Raw genomic sequence first — 15815 nt, 5'->3', positions numbered from 1 at the left:
GTAGCTTAGATCTACTTACTGTGGGGTCCACACTACTCAACATCAACAGGAGAGCGATCTGCAGTCGATCCCCTGGTAAGTGCAGACAAGCCCTTACAGCTGGTCTACACTGGGAACTTACATTGGCATAGCTATGTCACTTAAAGGTGTGGAAAAATCCACATCCTGAAGTATCATAGTTAAGCCTACTTAACCCTTGTTGACAGAAGAATTCTTCCATTGACCAATCTACCACCTCTCAGGGAGATGGATTACCTAGGCCAGTGGTTTTCAACCTTTTTTTCATTTGTGGACCCCTACAAATTTTCCAGTGGTGGTGCAGACCCTTTTTAGAAATCTTAGACAGTCTGCAGACCAAGTTGAAAACCATTGCAAGTCGACAGGAGAACACCTCCTGTCAGCATAGGTAGTGTCTGTACTGAAGCATTTCAAGTGTAGACAAGCCCTTACTCTCTCTCAATTCTACACTGTCTGTCTGTCTCCTCCTGTTGTCTTAACTTAGAGTAAGCACTTTGGGATGAGGTGTCCATCTATTTGTTTTATCAAGTATGCTTATGATGCTATTATAAATGAATAAATAGTACTGTACTCTTTCCATTCAAAACAAAACCATGCTCCTCTGTTGTAAGCGTACCTTTCTTCTACCATCCTGTTCACTAGTAGCAATTTCAACTGCTCAAAGAATATTTCAAATCTTATTTTTTCTCATGTTTATTTTTAACTATTAATATAGCCAATAATAGTAATGACGCTTTATATAGAACTTCTCCAAAAATAACCAGATGCTTCAATTTAGAGGAAATTGTTAAGGCCTGGTCTAAACTGGGGGGAGGGGGATTGATCTAAGTTATGCAACTTCAGCTACGTGAATAACGTAGCTGAAGTCGACGTACTTAGACCTACTCACTGAAGCGTCTTCACAACGGTGAGTTGACTGCTGCCGCTCCACCGTCGACTCTATCTGCGCCTCTCGCAGCGCTGGAGTACAGAAGTCAACAGGAGAGCGCTTGGGGTCGATTTATTGTGTCTAGATTATAAATCAACCCCCGCTGGATTGATCTCTGCCCGCCGATCCGGCAGGTAGTATAGATATACCATTAGACTTATTGTGTCTTTTCTGATGTAGAGGGGGAGTTTGATAGCAAACAGCCATCAGAGGTTAAGCACTGGCCACCTGATCTGATCCCTCTCTAACTGATTGCAAAAATACCAAAGAAATATTGAATCTGTGATAGAATTGGGGAGGGCTAGCAGGGGGCTTGTCAGAGCTGAGGCTGGAGAGGGAAATTGGGGAAAGTCTACACTTGTATGCCTGGAGCTACCAGTTCTATTATCCAGACACTTTACTAAACAAATTTAACCTAATGTTGGAAGTTTGGAGGAGGGAGGCTTTACTTATAAATGATGATATTTGTAATGCTTCCCTTTTCTTATTAAATAAACCCACGCAATGGGCAGCAGTTCCCTGTTACGACTTGTAATTGTTTTATGTAAATAAAATTTCCTTGCCTGAAAATATTTGGCTCTGGATTAGAGCAAAGTCCCTCCTAACCTGCATCCCCGTGGGCTGACGCTTTCTTTTCAGTGATGAAAAATATATTGCACTTTCCTGAAGTCAGAGTTCACTAGTGCTATTTCCTTTGTAGTCTTTGCTAGTGACATGATTCTTTTTGTTTTAAAATTAATAAAATCCTAAATCTGAGTTCAAGAATAACAGTTAACAGTTCTTTCAACAGAAATTCAACCTTAAATTGTTTCCATATGGGGCCTTTTGTTAAAGCTCTGGTAAAACATGCCCACTATTATACTGAAGTCCGGCTTCTTCCAAGCTTGTCATTCCCCCAAATTTTGGAGCGAATAGTCTCTTGCTGCCAGATATAACAAGCATGAGGGGCCGTTGTTTAAAGAAACAAAAACTTGAAATATTGATCCAGGAAGGTAAATCTTGTAGAAATACATTAACCCTTCCTGCTAACACCATTCTCAAGAGCAGGAGATTTGGTCTAGACCATCTCACAATTAGAATATTAATCCTACGTATGGAATTAGTGGATCTCTCATGGAACAGTTGAGTATATCTGTATAAACAAGCTTAAGCTTCAAGCACCATTATGTACAGTAATACTAACCCCAGAAGTTCAGAAATCATGAGCTTGGCTCAGAAATCATGACTTAAACCAAAAAACCTTGTCTTTTAAAGTTTCATCTAACTTTTGAACTCATTGTCTCATATGTACTAGGGAATGAGCAAATAGCATTGCTTTCTCTTGCAAACCTACAATAAGGTGACTTTGGCTCCTGCTGCAGAAGTCCTTGGTAGAGGACCCAACTGAGATCGGGGCCCCATTGTGCAAGGCAATGTAAAAACGTGTAGAAACGCAGTCCCTCCCCCAAAGAGATCGGTCGAATGCAAAGCATGATGGTGAGTTTGTAATATGAGATATGGAATTGGGACTCATCAAACTCCTCTCATATAGGGGCCATCAAACATCCATTAGATGGGAACAACTTCAATCCCTGCTGAGCTGGCCAGGATTCAATAGGGACCTGCAGGTGAAAAGCTAGGTAGTTCATTTCCAGTGCCCTAAGGTGTCCAGTCCCCCATAGCACTAATATTACATCTTGGAGGATGAGTCTTGCTTCCTAGAAAGATATGTTTATTAAATCAAGTTTTGATCACTTTGGAGCTTACACAAGCAGTGTTGTCTATTCAGGACACAAGCAAAATCTGCCGCTGTGCTCTTAAAGGGATAGCTCCCATTTTTGTCTCATTGTTAACTTGCCCGTCTCAATCTGCTAGGTTTTTTTATACTTTAGATTGTAGGGTCTTTGGGACATGGACTGTCTTTTTGTTCTGTTTGTTTAGCACCTAGCACAATGGGGTCCATGACTGGGGCTCATGTGCATTATGATAATATAAATAACCAAATCAAAATAAGAATGCATCAGTAAAACATTAGCACAACATGCAAATTCACTTCTAAATATTTTTTTAATATAAAACAATTCCAGTAACTATTCTAGTGTCCATACACTTAATATTTACAGTTGTGTATTTTTCACCTCCTCATGGGGCACTAACAGAGCTTGAATCTGCAGATCCTCTACACAGACCTCTCTGTGGACCAGCCCATACAGGATTGCACAACTGTATGTGAGACAGTAATGGAACATTGGGCATCAGGATTCCTGGGTTCTGTTCCTGCTCTGGAAGTAGATTATAGTCTAGGGGTTACAGCGCATAGCCAAATGTAACAGCACTACAGCTTGGGTTGTTTGGAGATTGGGCATAGACCTCTTGTTGTAAAAAGCAGGAGCCTGTGCCCTTGAGCACCTGGTCTCGAAGCATGAAAGCAGTAGCAGAGGCATAAACCTCTACCTGTGGTCTGACCACCAGTGGGTAGCACCGAGCCCCAGTTAGTGTGGGTGACAAAGTGCCTCATTTGGCATGTTCCTTCTGAAAGACAGTGTAGCAACATGAGTGAGAGTTAAGTGGGCATCCATGCGCACACTTCTTCCCCAAAATCATGTGAAGGCAGGAGCTCTTCCTGGGGCCAGAAATCACATTACTCACGAGCTGGTGGCCTTGTGTTACCTTGAGGGCATAAGTGCGATATGAGACAGTTTTGCAAATCTGTGGGGGAACTTGCCCTTCCAATGATGAGGCCACAACCTGAGCTCCTAGCTGTTTGTTTGGGAACCGTTCAAGTTCATCCATTTATGCATTCCAAATGGCCCAATTATATGCAAGATTCCAGCACCCAGCCTTGACTCTTGCTGTTAGACTAGCATGGCTTTTCCAGGAATATTTCAGGTGAGGTCTGCTTTGCCATCTTTCAGTGGCAGAGGCATGATCTGGGGCATGTGGCTAATAAAGAATCAGATTCTTCTAAGGAGCCACGCACTCCTCTCACACTGCACAAATAATAAAAATATTTTATTGAATGTAAAGCCTGAAGTAAATATCTATTTTTACTTGAGAGCTTCAATCTGTCATAGCAGCAGACCCGTTATCTATTCTGCTGAGCCATTATGTCTGCTATGCAAAGGTTTTCATGTTTGGATGCCTGAGCAAGTTAACATAGATGTGCTTTGATGATTTAGTCTTTAGACCCCAGGTGCTGTCCGTTTCAGTTAGTATGGTAAAGTTTCTTTGCTGCAGAGTTGCACATTGTTATGCCATGTTAAGTCTTTGAACCAAAAAAAAAAAAATCTTAGTCCAATTCTAAAATCTGAGACTGATTTTGATTCTCCCTCCCCCGACTGACATTTTTACCCTTAATTCAAAGTCTTTGGAACCATTGGCTTGATTGGCCAGCAACATGTCTTCATCACTTATCCTGATTCTGTCCATGTCACCAGGGAAAAAGCTGTCTCTTGCTAATTTGACTCATTTATGTAAACTGGTGCAACTTAAAATATAGACAGGGCCTGATGGTATTCTATAGTGCACATGACACTAGTGACTAGTATCATGAGGGAAAGTCTTCAGTATAATAGATTCTCTTCTTAGGGAGGGTCTATTTTGATGACTCTAAGGTAGGGTTGCATGTGATGCTAAAAAATTCACTCCAGGTCAGTGACCACCAAAAATCATAGCTGTTTGATGGCCTGTGTGAAATGATCTTAGTCCAGTTTGTAGTAAAGTGTCCATTGCAAAAGAAACACCATTGCAGTGGGCTTCCTGTGTTAGAAATTTCTGTAAAATGAGTGAGCTGCTCATCCTAAGATCCAAATATGTGGCAGACCAACACAACTTTACTTGCAATACAGGCTGATGACGATAAGCTTAGCGCCTGTAAGAAACTTTACACTTTTGAAAGTGCAATGCTAGTACTAAATAAATATGTAAGGTGTTTGTGTAAAGTTTTCTGCCACTTAGTTTGTATATCTGATGTCAGTTTACAGTGCTAAACTGAGTACAATTGTGTATTTGTGACTATGGTGTAAATGGGTCTAAATGGAGTGGATATACCTTGTAATGAGGTACAGTATGAGGATGTGGAGGCTGAGAATTGCCTTTTGGGATATCCCTTTCAGGATTTGCATTAAGGCACACTGTGTGGGCCACAGAAGTATTGGGGAAGCTGCTTGCCGTGCTGCTGTCTTTCACACCTGTTCTGTGCATAAACACAATATTTCATTCTCTAGGGACAGTCAATTGTCAACTTAACACTAAAACCACAATAAAATGATTAGGGAGAAGCTTTGTGTTGTCTTTAATTTGTGATAAGGGGCAGCATGGCAAAACCTTGCTCAGTTATAGGGTTGCTTTCAAAGTAGTCTATGCACTTAGTGTATATCAGAGATGCAGAGGTAGCTGTACTATTAGGGATTTCATGTCCTGATTCTCTCTGCTGATATGTCGTGGTCTCTCCCCTCTCCCAGGTTTTAAAGGAATTAGATGAAATTGGGGACCTCTTGCAACTGAAGTATTCTCGTCACCGGTTGGTGCCTCTCTTGGACCGGCCATTTGATGAGACTACGTATGAAGAAACAGAAGACTGAACTCCCTCCACATGCCTTGGGGCACTTCCACGAGAGACTCTGTGGCACAGAGGCCACGCAGTCCTTGAACCACACACTTCTGACTGCTTAGCATAAAAAGGACATTTTTTCACAATACTTAAGTAGCCACATCATCTCTAAATGGCATTTTGTAAATAGTAAAACAGCTTTGATTCTTGTCTCTTTAGGGTAAGGCCCTAGAGAGATGCTTGGCTCTATTTTTTTTCTTGCTTTTTTAATTATTTATTTGTCACCGTGAAATCACAGTGACCCTAGTTGGCACAGATGCCCCACGTACACTATTAGTCTCAGGAGTGCCAGCTGAAATGTCATGTCTGCAGCACGACACTGTTGAGGCAGCACTTCCAATTTCACTACTAGGCGTCTAACTTTGCCAGGGAGTGATGGGCTGGCCAGTTTGTTCAATGGAGATCTCCTAGAGAAACTGTTGATAACTTGTTTAATCTATTTAACAAGACGGATAATCAACCAAAGCTTTTTCCTTTTGCATTTACTTATGTTTAAAACTTGAGTTGTCTTTTTTAAATAATAAACATGTTGCTGACATGTCACTGACAGAAACATTGTTCCAAAATGTTGGCTAGTTCCACCAGCCACAAGCAAGAGACCTCCCTGCACTTCACCCTTTTTCCCCCAATCTGGCTACCAGATTGTTTCCTGGTTTGATGCCAACTATTGTCTCATTATTGGGGAGTGGAGAGCTTTTCTGAGTAGGAAATATCTTGCCACTGTTACTTTCCTCATAGCTCTAACTCATGGCATAGTCAGGCCTCCATTTCCGAAAATGAATGTATTGTGGCTCACTTCCTCATGTACAAGCAAATACTTTGCTTTGCTCAAGCTTAAGAGCTGTCCAGGTCTGTTAAAAGATGATCAGATGATTGACAGGTTCTAAAAAAAATATACTCAGAATTGTAACTAAAAGCCCCAAACCTTTCTCTTCTACTGGAGAAAGCTCCCATTTGCTATCAGAACCGGAATTGCGTGGTAAGAAGGGTATAATGAGCAGCTACATTTATTTGGGGCAGTTCTGCAAAAGAAATCTCAGTGCACAGCATACAGCTAACTCTAATGTAGTGTGTTCAGATTTGTTTGTCTGAGACTCTCAGTATATTTTGTGAAATTGCTTTTGCAAAGATTGTCTTAAACAAAGCACTGAATCAGACTGCAAAGCCAAGATCTACAATTTGTTGTGTGGGTCACTCTTAAAGTTGGTCTGGTCATGATGCTCTTTGAAGTGGCAGTGACCTTTAGAATGAGATTCTCAATTTTCAAATGGAAGCACAGTGTGGATCAAGTCCATCTGTCTGGTGCAGGAAAGCAAAAGGTAACTCTTTAAGTGTGATTGTAGTTCTGTAACTTTCATTCTGTGCCACTGACAGAAGTGGCACTCTTTGATCACTAAAGCCAAGCAGATCTGCAGATACTACGTGGTGGATTAAAGCAGTATCACCTTCTGTTTTATAGAAACCCCATTTATTAACCTAGGCTAGGTCTACACTAGCACTTTTGTCTGTCAGGGGTGTGGAAAGAACACACGGCTTGTGGGTATTAATTATATTCATGGGAGAGCTTTCTCCTGTAGGCATAGAGTAGACATAGACTTATGCATCTTGTCCCATGCTGTATAACTAACCCTCAGAAGCAAATTGTCTCAAGTCTAAAAACAGTCATTTTTGTTGATTTGAAGTGCAGTAGTACAAAATCAGAAGTTTTAAAAATGTAAGTTGAAATTATGAATTGAAATAGTCACAGATAAGTTCTCCAGTATATCAAATCTAATGGAGATGTTTTGTTTGCTGGAATTGATCATCTATCCATTGTGACAGGGCAAGGCCAGATGGCTATAGAAAAGTAGTGGAAGATAGATATATTAGCTCCAGGCTAAACAAATCCCTGGTACCAGGAGAATAAGTGAAATGGCAGCTGCTCCAGGTCAATTAAGACACCTGGGGCCAATTAAGAACTTTCCAGAAGGCAGGGAGAAGGCTAGGTTGATTGGAACACCTGAAGCCAATCAGGGCTGGCTGAAACTAGTTAAAAGCCTCCCAGTTAGTCAGGTGGCTGTGCATGTCAGGAGCTGTGGGAAGAAGTTGCGCGGTTGGAGAGGCTGAGTAGTACACACCATATCAGGCACAAGGAAGGAGGCCCTGAGGCAAGGGTGACGTGGAGCTTGAGGAAGTGAGGGCTGCTGTGGGGGAAGTAGCCCAGGGAATTGTACATGTCATGTTTCTAAAAGGTCAGCTACCATAGCTGATGCTATTAGGGTTGCTGGGCTGGAGCCCGGAGTAGAGGGTGGGCCGGGGTTCCTCCCCCACCCCCCACACACACACACCTTTGCCCCCTGATTAATCACTGAGACTGGGAGACAACAGAGACTGTGCAAGGAAGGATAACTTCTCCTCACCTCCCTCGCTGGCTTATGATGAAAATGGCTCAGTAGACTGTGACCCTTGTCTCTAGAGAAAGAAGGGTTACGTGGAGGGTCACAGTGAGCCTCTGAGGCTAGCGAAATCCGCAAGGAAACGCGGGACCCACGGAGGCAAGGACAGAGCTTTGTCACACCATACAATATGTCCACACCTCACATGTGGTCATGATGCCCATAGAATAGTTTCCTTTATTTCTTCAGTCATGGAATAAACTGCAAAGTCCTGGAATCTGAGTTTATTTTGCCCCTTTGACCCTCTTCACCTGCACTCTGCCCATTAAGTCTTCTCAGCCAGGAATGCTTGTAACATTCCAAACCAATGAGTAGCTCAGATAGCTGCTGCTTTTTAAAAGGTCCTATCATAAAAATAGCTGCTGGGGTTTTTTTTGTTTGTTTGTTTTTTTTTCCCTCTGCTAAATGTGTCAGGAACCTGGATAAGATCATCCCAAGAATTCCTGATCAAAGCTCCAGGCCTGAAGACACTCCAGGCCTGGTCAAGTGATACCTTTAAGGACTTATTTCATACAAGCTACCAGAGCCAGAAATAAAGGCTGTAGGTCAGTGGGGACCTGGGATTTTTGAGGCTTCTCAGGGCTGTATAGTGCACTTGTATCTGACCCCATGTGATAAAGCTATTGAACCTTTACAATTGTGATGTGCTAACTCCCAGAAAACTTATTTTAGATTCTAAAAATGTAAGTCCTAATTTCTTTCCCTTTTCCTGTGCATTTGGTCTCTTGATGCTAAGGCAGTCTGGCTTTGTAGACAGAGAGTAATGAAAAATACTGATACATTACTTTATTAAAGTCCTTTAAAGTATTTCTAACATAGGTTTGCTGTTTAAAAAAAAAAAAGTCTCAAAATAGTTAATATGCAATTGGGTTCTATGACAGTTGTTTGGGATGACCTGTGGCGATAATGCCATTACATCATGGAACACCATCATATTAAATACTATATCCATTCCTAAGACTTGGCTCAATCACACTCTGCCCAGCTAACATTGTGAAACCACTTGATTAAATTTCAGTCTTGGATCGCCCTGAGGTCTGTGCTGCATCCTGTATGGGAAGTGGGATTTTTTTTTCTACTTCAGGAGGCCCATGTTACTATCATGTTACTCTGATAACTAGATAAATTGTTTCTAAAAACATGTTAAGAGCTTGAGATTTGACACATTGTGTTCAGTTAGTCGTGTCTTAAAAGCTAGGGAAATCTTTCAAGATCCATTGAAAATTTCATCCCCAGAAATGAAAGAGCAGGTCCCTGCTGCATCAGATTATGCTTGCCTTCGTGTGGAAATTGGATGGCAGTGTACCCGGAGGTGGGGGGATTGTTGCAAAGCTTTTACCAGAAGTAAAATTCATGCCCTTTTTGTCCTTGCCAAAGTAGTAAATGAAAGACACTCTTAGAGTGAAATGAGAAGGAGAGAGGCTGCTTAGGATGCAGCCCTCAGGCCCTGCCAACTTTTATGAGCAGCTTTAATTGAAAATTATTCTGTTTTTTCCCCGCTTTTATATAAAGAAATGCATAGCTCCTAGACAGAATTAAGGCTGGCCTTGTGCAGAGGGTTTCTCTTTGTACTGTTCCTGCACTGAATTTTGACCCTTGTCGTGCGACAGCATCGCTGGAGAACGGAGTTAAGGAAGAGAGAAGAAAGCTGCATCTGATGAAGTGAGCTGTAGCTCACGAAAGCTTATGCTCTAATAAATTTGTTAGTCTCTAAGGTGCCACAAGTACTCCTTTTCTTTTTCCTGAGCTGGAGAGGACTTTAAAACATAGAGGGTTAGTGCTGATGTCTGTTTTATTAAACCGAAAGGGATTTCCAGTCTTGCACTCAGCTTTAGTAAAGGGAGGCCACTGTGCACTAGTGAAGGATGTGGTCCTTGCATCCTGATGGGGACTGGCCTTCCCCCACTGGGAGATCTTTTTCTAGAGTTAAGGAGGCACCTGAAGTTCTCATGATCTGTAGTCACCATTCTATTTCTTTTAGTTCCTGTGGGAGAGAGGGGGTGGCTTATGTTTTTGGTATCAAAATATCCAGGATTTGGTTTGTACCATAGGGGACAAGCATTTGTACAATATCTTGGCGTGCATGCTATTTTTTTTAATGGTTTCATTTCTCTATCTCTGATGTCCACAAGTCTCTTTACTTCTGAGGAGCAACTTGAGAGGTTTTTTTCCCACTCTGGGCCCCTGTGGTTACTGGTAAAGAACACTTTGTTCTAATCCAGAGCTCCCAGGCATGAGCTGGTCCAATTCCTTGTGGGGGTAAAAGCACTTTCTGCACCCTCCCTTATTGCCTGTTGCAGTCAGTTATCAGGGATAGGTAGAATCTTTCAGCAAGGGAATTGCAGCATTTTCCTCTTACACACCTAGAAAACAGAAATACTCCTCACCCTCTGTCATAATTGCACCTTCCTGCTGAAAGCAGGCACTGGAAGTGTTCCAGTGAAACTAATGCAGCCCAGTGCCATTCATGCGAGGGAAATCTGGCTTCCTGATCCAACAGTGGACAATGAACACAGAAAAGGTTTTAGTATTACCATCACTTTCTCCTCTCTGCTGTATAGAAGGCTTTTCCACATGCTTTAGAGCAGTGATCCTGAAAGTAGGAGTGTAGCTCCCAGTGGGTTGAAGGGTCTGAACCTTGCCTGCTCCAGACCTCCTGAAGCTCCATATACATGGAAATGCTCCCTCCCATCTGCTGGCCACCTTTAACTACCTTCCCCCTTTGGAAAAGTGTTTGGCTTGTTGCATAAATGGGGCAACAGGAGAGGTTTTTTTGGCCTCCAGGTATTTCCAGTCTAGGACTCGTACTGTCAGTGAGGTTAGTTAACAGACCGTTCAAGTGAAGCAAAGGAGAGGGTGGGAAAAGAGACATGGAGAGTCTGGTCACACATAAGAGGGTGTCCTACAAAGTTCTAAACTGCTACCATGGCCACCTTTCTCTCTATGCAGACAGTACGGCCTGTGGAGACGTGTCCCAGAATGCAGTGCTCCATCTTAACCACTATAGTTATGCTCAGCTTTTGAGAACGTTGCATGTTGGAACCTACAGACTCCATCAGTTGCACCTGTGTATTGAAGAGTGAGGCAGCTGCAGACTGTTACATTTTAACGCAAGTTCAGCCTCAGGGTACCGGTAAATCGCTAATGTGACTGTCAGGTGTAACGTTGGCTGTCCCAGGATTAGAGGTGGAACTGAAGTGGACCACCATCAGGTGAGAGAAGCAGTCAGATGTGGTCCATTTAACTTGAAACCATTTTTTAAACTAAGTGTAATTGTGATGACTTGTACTCCTGCAAAGGTTCCCAGTCTTGCAAGCTGTATTCCTGTCCAAAGGTTTTATGTGTTGGGCTTGCACTCGTGGGAAATGTCTGCCTGGGGGAAGTACTTTGGGGTTTCTCTCATGTTAACGTGATTTGTACTGAGCTTGGAGCTCTACTGTTCCGTCTGTGTCCCAAAAAAGGGTTGGGTGTGGGAGGAGGTATGACTGGACTGTACAGTACGTATTATTAAAAGGCCTTAAACTGATTCTTTTTATATGAAGAATTAATAAACTGACTCGAAAGAATACAATGGATCTTAACCTGCAGATATTCTGTGCTCGTAATTAACCCATATAGAATGTTGTTTCTTGGGGGTTGGAGGGTTGGGTTTGCTTTGTGTTCAGCCCTGCCTATCCGCAAGATTTGTTTAATAAGCAGAAAAGGCATCTGTACACAAGGGTCAAGTGCAGTCATTACACTCTGCATCCATGCTACTGCTTGGCAAGGTTTGGTGATCTGCTCCTGGGGCTGCTGGAAGAGAGGAAGGATTAGGGGGAGGCTGGGAGAGAGAGGTTTTAGCATGCAGGAAGTTGTGGCAGCTAGCAACTTAATTATTTCTTCACCTGTAGACCGGCATATGTGTTAATGGAGCAGCAGGATTGGGCCAGGGGTTGATGCAGATAGAGATATCGCCGACCAAATGAAGTGTGCTGTAAACCATACAGACGCTGTATGTGTCCACTGTTTGCCAAATCTCACCCTGTTCAGCCAGTGTTTCTGCAGTCCCCTAACAGGGTGTATTAAGCCAAAGGCATTTCCAGTTTTTCAATGTCACTCCAGAAGGGGGCTAATAAAGGTCTGCAAGAGAGCAAAATAATTAGCATGGAGCCAGGGACTTTAGGCTAGCTGCCCCAAAGCTAATGGTGGCCCATATTTCCATAGCCCCAGGGTTGAATCGCCACCCAGTCAAAGCTTTTGAACTCTTGCATTGCACAGTGTTCCTTTGTCTCTGCATTGCTATAATGTACCATGTATATTGGATTTTTTGTAGATATGAAACATTTTAAATGACCTTTTTAATGAGCTTCCCCAGAATATTTTGTTCCAGATAGCTACTTTTTTTAACACTGTTGAGAATTAACATGAAGCTGGGTACTGTGTGGGCAGGGAGGGAGAAGAGAAGCAGATGATCCATTGACTATAAAAAGGGTAACAATGCATGTTAAAAACACTGGAGAAAAACAACTGCTTGGGAAAAAAAATTGTTCAGATATCTGTTCTACATAATAAAGAATTCGGAAAAGGCCTGGGGGGTGTGTTTGCTTTTTACAAATGTTGACAAGATTTCTGCCCTGTAAGTGGGTCAAGAAGCACAAGCTGTTGGGCTCGCTGTCGGAATTGCTGGGTAAAATTCTATGGGCCTGTGTTATGGAGGATGTAATGGGCTGCTTTAGAAGGAGTTGTGGAGTTGCCCCTCAGCTCTGGTCTCGTCCCTAATCACAATACATTTGCAGCACTGTGCTAATGCCAGTGAAGCTTCCAGGAGGGGGTCTTAGTCTGTTCCAGTTTTGGGACTCAACTCGTGTCTCTGCCTGGAAATACATGGCTCATTTCAGATCTAAATTCAGCCATCTGTAAATCAGAGATGTCAAGTCTTTGAAATTGAGAAGAGCCTGGGTCTGGTATTTCAGCACAGGTGCTCAAACTGGCCTTAGGTGACTGAATACTGATCTGAGCTTGCAAATGACTAAGGAATGAGGCTTACTGTTAGCATTTTCTCATTTGGAAAATGGATTTCTGTTGTCCAAAGGAAACCCAAACATTTCTGTGCTTGATCTGCAAGGAGGCTACGTCCCTTTCGGATATGCTATGATGATGAACGCTTCTCAGTGTTTATTTTTCCCCCAATTCTTGCATTTTCCTCTGAGTGGCTGGATAGGACTCTGGTTCCTCAGATGTTTGTCACCCTTTATAAAGGCCAGTGCAGTGGTGGATTAGCGACTGAGACAAAAGGGCTCGCGCTCAGGGGCCCTGGAAAAAATCTGCCACTGGGCAGCAGAACCTCAGAGTCCTGGCAGCAGCGCCAGGCGGGGCAGGGGAAGCCCCAGTGCCCTGAACCTGCTCCCCAACAGCAGCGTCAGGTAGGCAGGACGGGGAAGCCTCCCATGCCCCTATCCCTGTCCCCAGCAGAAGCTTCAGGACAGGGGAAGCCCCCCCATGACGGCCGCTGTCCCCACCAGAAGTTGTGGGGCAGCAGGGCAAGCCCACACACCCAACCCGCTCTCCAGCAGAAATGCTGGGAGGGACAGGAGAAGCCCCAGCACCGTGACCCTGGTGTCCTGCAGAAGTGTGGAGAGTGGCAGGGGATGCCACAGCGCCCTGACCCCCATTGTGGCCCTGGAACTGGAGGAGCTTTCACTCCCTGTTGTGGCCCCGGGGCCATGGCATGGGGACAGAGCTTCTCCAGTCTTGGGGCTGCAGGGGTGAGGGGGGGGCAGTGGTAGAATGGGTGGACCCTGGGAAAGGGGCAGAAAGGGGTGGGGCTGTGGGTGGGGCTGCAGGTGGAAGAGAGTGGAGAAGGGCCCTCCACTTGCTCTGGCCCAGGTGAGGTCTCAGGAAACCTTAATCCACCCTGGGCCAGTGGGTCCATAGTCAGGTCCTTGGATGTTTGGGCCTAAACAATCCACTAGGCCCTCTGTTATTCCAGAGACCCCTGCCCCACACACATGCATAAGGGTCCATAGAGACAAGGACACAAATTTCAGAAAAGAAGGAGATAGCTGAAGAAGTAGTCATGGGAACACAGATTGGGGGGCGGTCCCAGGCACAACTGGAGCTGGATGGTGTTCTGCATGTATTTCTCTCCTAGGGCTCTATGGTGAGTCTTAACACTGACATTGTATGGGAGATGTACTATTGATGATAATGCAGGCTCTCACTTGGGAGAAGCCATGGTAGCAATGGGGTCAGCATCAGCTGGCAATGTCTCAAGCTGATGCTCTTTGGGAAAACAAACTGTTCCACTAATTGGATCAGAGCATTGGCAGGTGAGCACGACCTACTGAAAGGTCTGAGCCTTTCTCTGCAGCCATATTAGGAGAGAAACAGCCATGTGCCAAGAAGCAGAAAGTCACATCCTCACATTCCATCTAAATTACATTAAAACAATGTAATATCAGACTGTTAAGAAGGTGATTCTGTCCTAATAGCACCCACCATCACCAGATAAAGGAATAGATTTTAAGATGGTTAAAGAAAACTTTGTTTGAGAGCATTCTGTCTGGCAAGAAACCACTTATCAACAGTTGTGATTGTAAAATCTATACTTCTATTGTTTTGTCCCCACTTCTCTATTGTTTATCTGTATGGTCTCTGTCTGGTTCTTTGATTGTTTCTGCCTGTTGCATAACAAATTTTGTTAGGTGTAAATCAATGATGGTGGGGTAGGATTGGTTAAAGGATTGTTTTACAGTATGTTAGGATTGGTTAGAAAATGGTTTAGTAATATTTTAGTAAAATGATTGGTTAAGGTACAGCTAAGCAGGACTCGAGTTTCATTGTATAAACTGGGGTCCAAAAGGAAGTTCTTGGGAACCAACTCCAGGACATCGCCCCAAAGATCAGAGCTGCTAGACCACCAACCACACAGTGCAGAAACTGGAGTCTCCCAGATGACCTGATCCTGACTGGCCATCAAGAAAAGTTAATCCACTTTATTGGGAGTGGTGAGCATGGTACACTTTGCATGTGCATTTTGTTTTGGTGACTGTTAAAGGTTAAATATGATATTACTGTGTGAGGCTCTGTCACTGGTAAAAGACCACACAAACCCACAGAGCATAAGGTTACGCCCTGAACCCATGGAAGGGTACGGGTGAGTGCCTAAATTAAGAGGGTTATGCCTTGAGCCCTAGGAACTGGGTAAAGATGGGTGCCCCTGGAGTGTGTGAGTAACAGAGAATTTTGTAAAAAGAAAAGCAGTACTTGTGGCACCTTAGAGACTAACAAATTCTAACAGTTCACTTCAGTGAGCTGTAGCTCACGAAAGCTTATGCTCTAATAAATTTGTTAGTCTCTAAGGTACCACAAGTACTGCTTTTCTTTTTGCGACTACAGACTAACACGGCTGCTACTCTGAAACTAGAGAATTTTGTGCAGGTAACACTATGATCCAGCTTCTATCCAGGAGAGCACTTTAGAGGGGGTTTGGAGAAATTGAGGCACAAGAGATTATGAAGGGACAGTTACAAATGGAAGAAAAAACAATTAAGATAAAATGGATGGAGAGGAAAATCCAAACAGAAAAGGACAATGTTTTGAAGAGAGATCTGAGGTCTAAGGTCTTTCAGTCAGGGAGCACATCTTATTCTGGCTGGTTAAGTGCCACCCATGTGTGCACTGCTGTATCAATGAATTATTGGCAGTAATAATACCACAGCTTGAGTCTATGGTGTTAATGCTGGCTTGGCTATTTCTACACTAAAAATTAAAAACCTGCCTTGAACAGTCTATCCTTGGATGATGCAGTGGGGCAGCATTAGTTAGGTCCAGAGATGAGATACAACTGCCTTAAAATGCTGCA

The 15815-nt window shown here is 43.4% G+C and overlaps 1 protein-coding gene across 1 annotated transcript in view; it reads left to right on the top strand.

The window, feature by feature from the left end:
• Positions 1–6080, top strand: part of SPTLC2 (serine palmitoyltransferase long chain base subunit 2) — a 127167-nt gene extending 121087 nt beyond the window's left edge. The window contains exon 12 of the mRNA XM_038406514.2: positions 5389–6080. Coding sequence (XP_038262442.2) covers positions 5389–5508 — 120 coding nt within the window. The 3' untranslated portion in view covers positions 5509–6080. The remainder of the gene's footprint in view (positions 1–5388) is intronic.
• The last annotated feature ends 9735 nt before the right edge of the window (positions 6081–15815 follow it).

Source organism: Dermochelys coriacea, chromosome 6 (assembly GCF_009764565.3).
Source record: "Dermochelys coriacea isolate rDerCor1 chromosome 6, rDerCor1.pri.v4, whole genome shotgun sequence".
NCBI classification, from domain to species: domain Eukaryota; kingdom Metazoa; phylum Chordata; order Testudines; family Dermochelyidae; genus Dermochelys; species Dermochelys coriacea.
The sequence above is the reverse complement of the archived record's forward strand: the minus strand, read 5'-3'. Positions and strand labels throughout refer to the sequence as shown.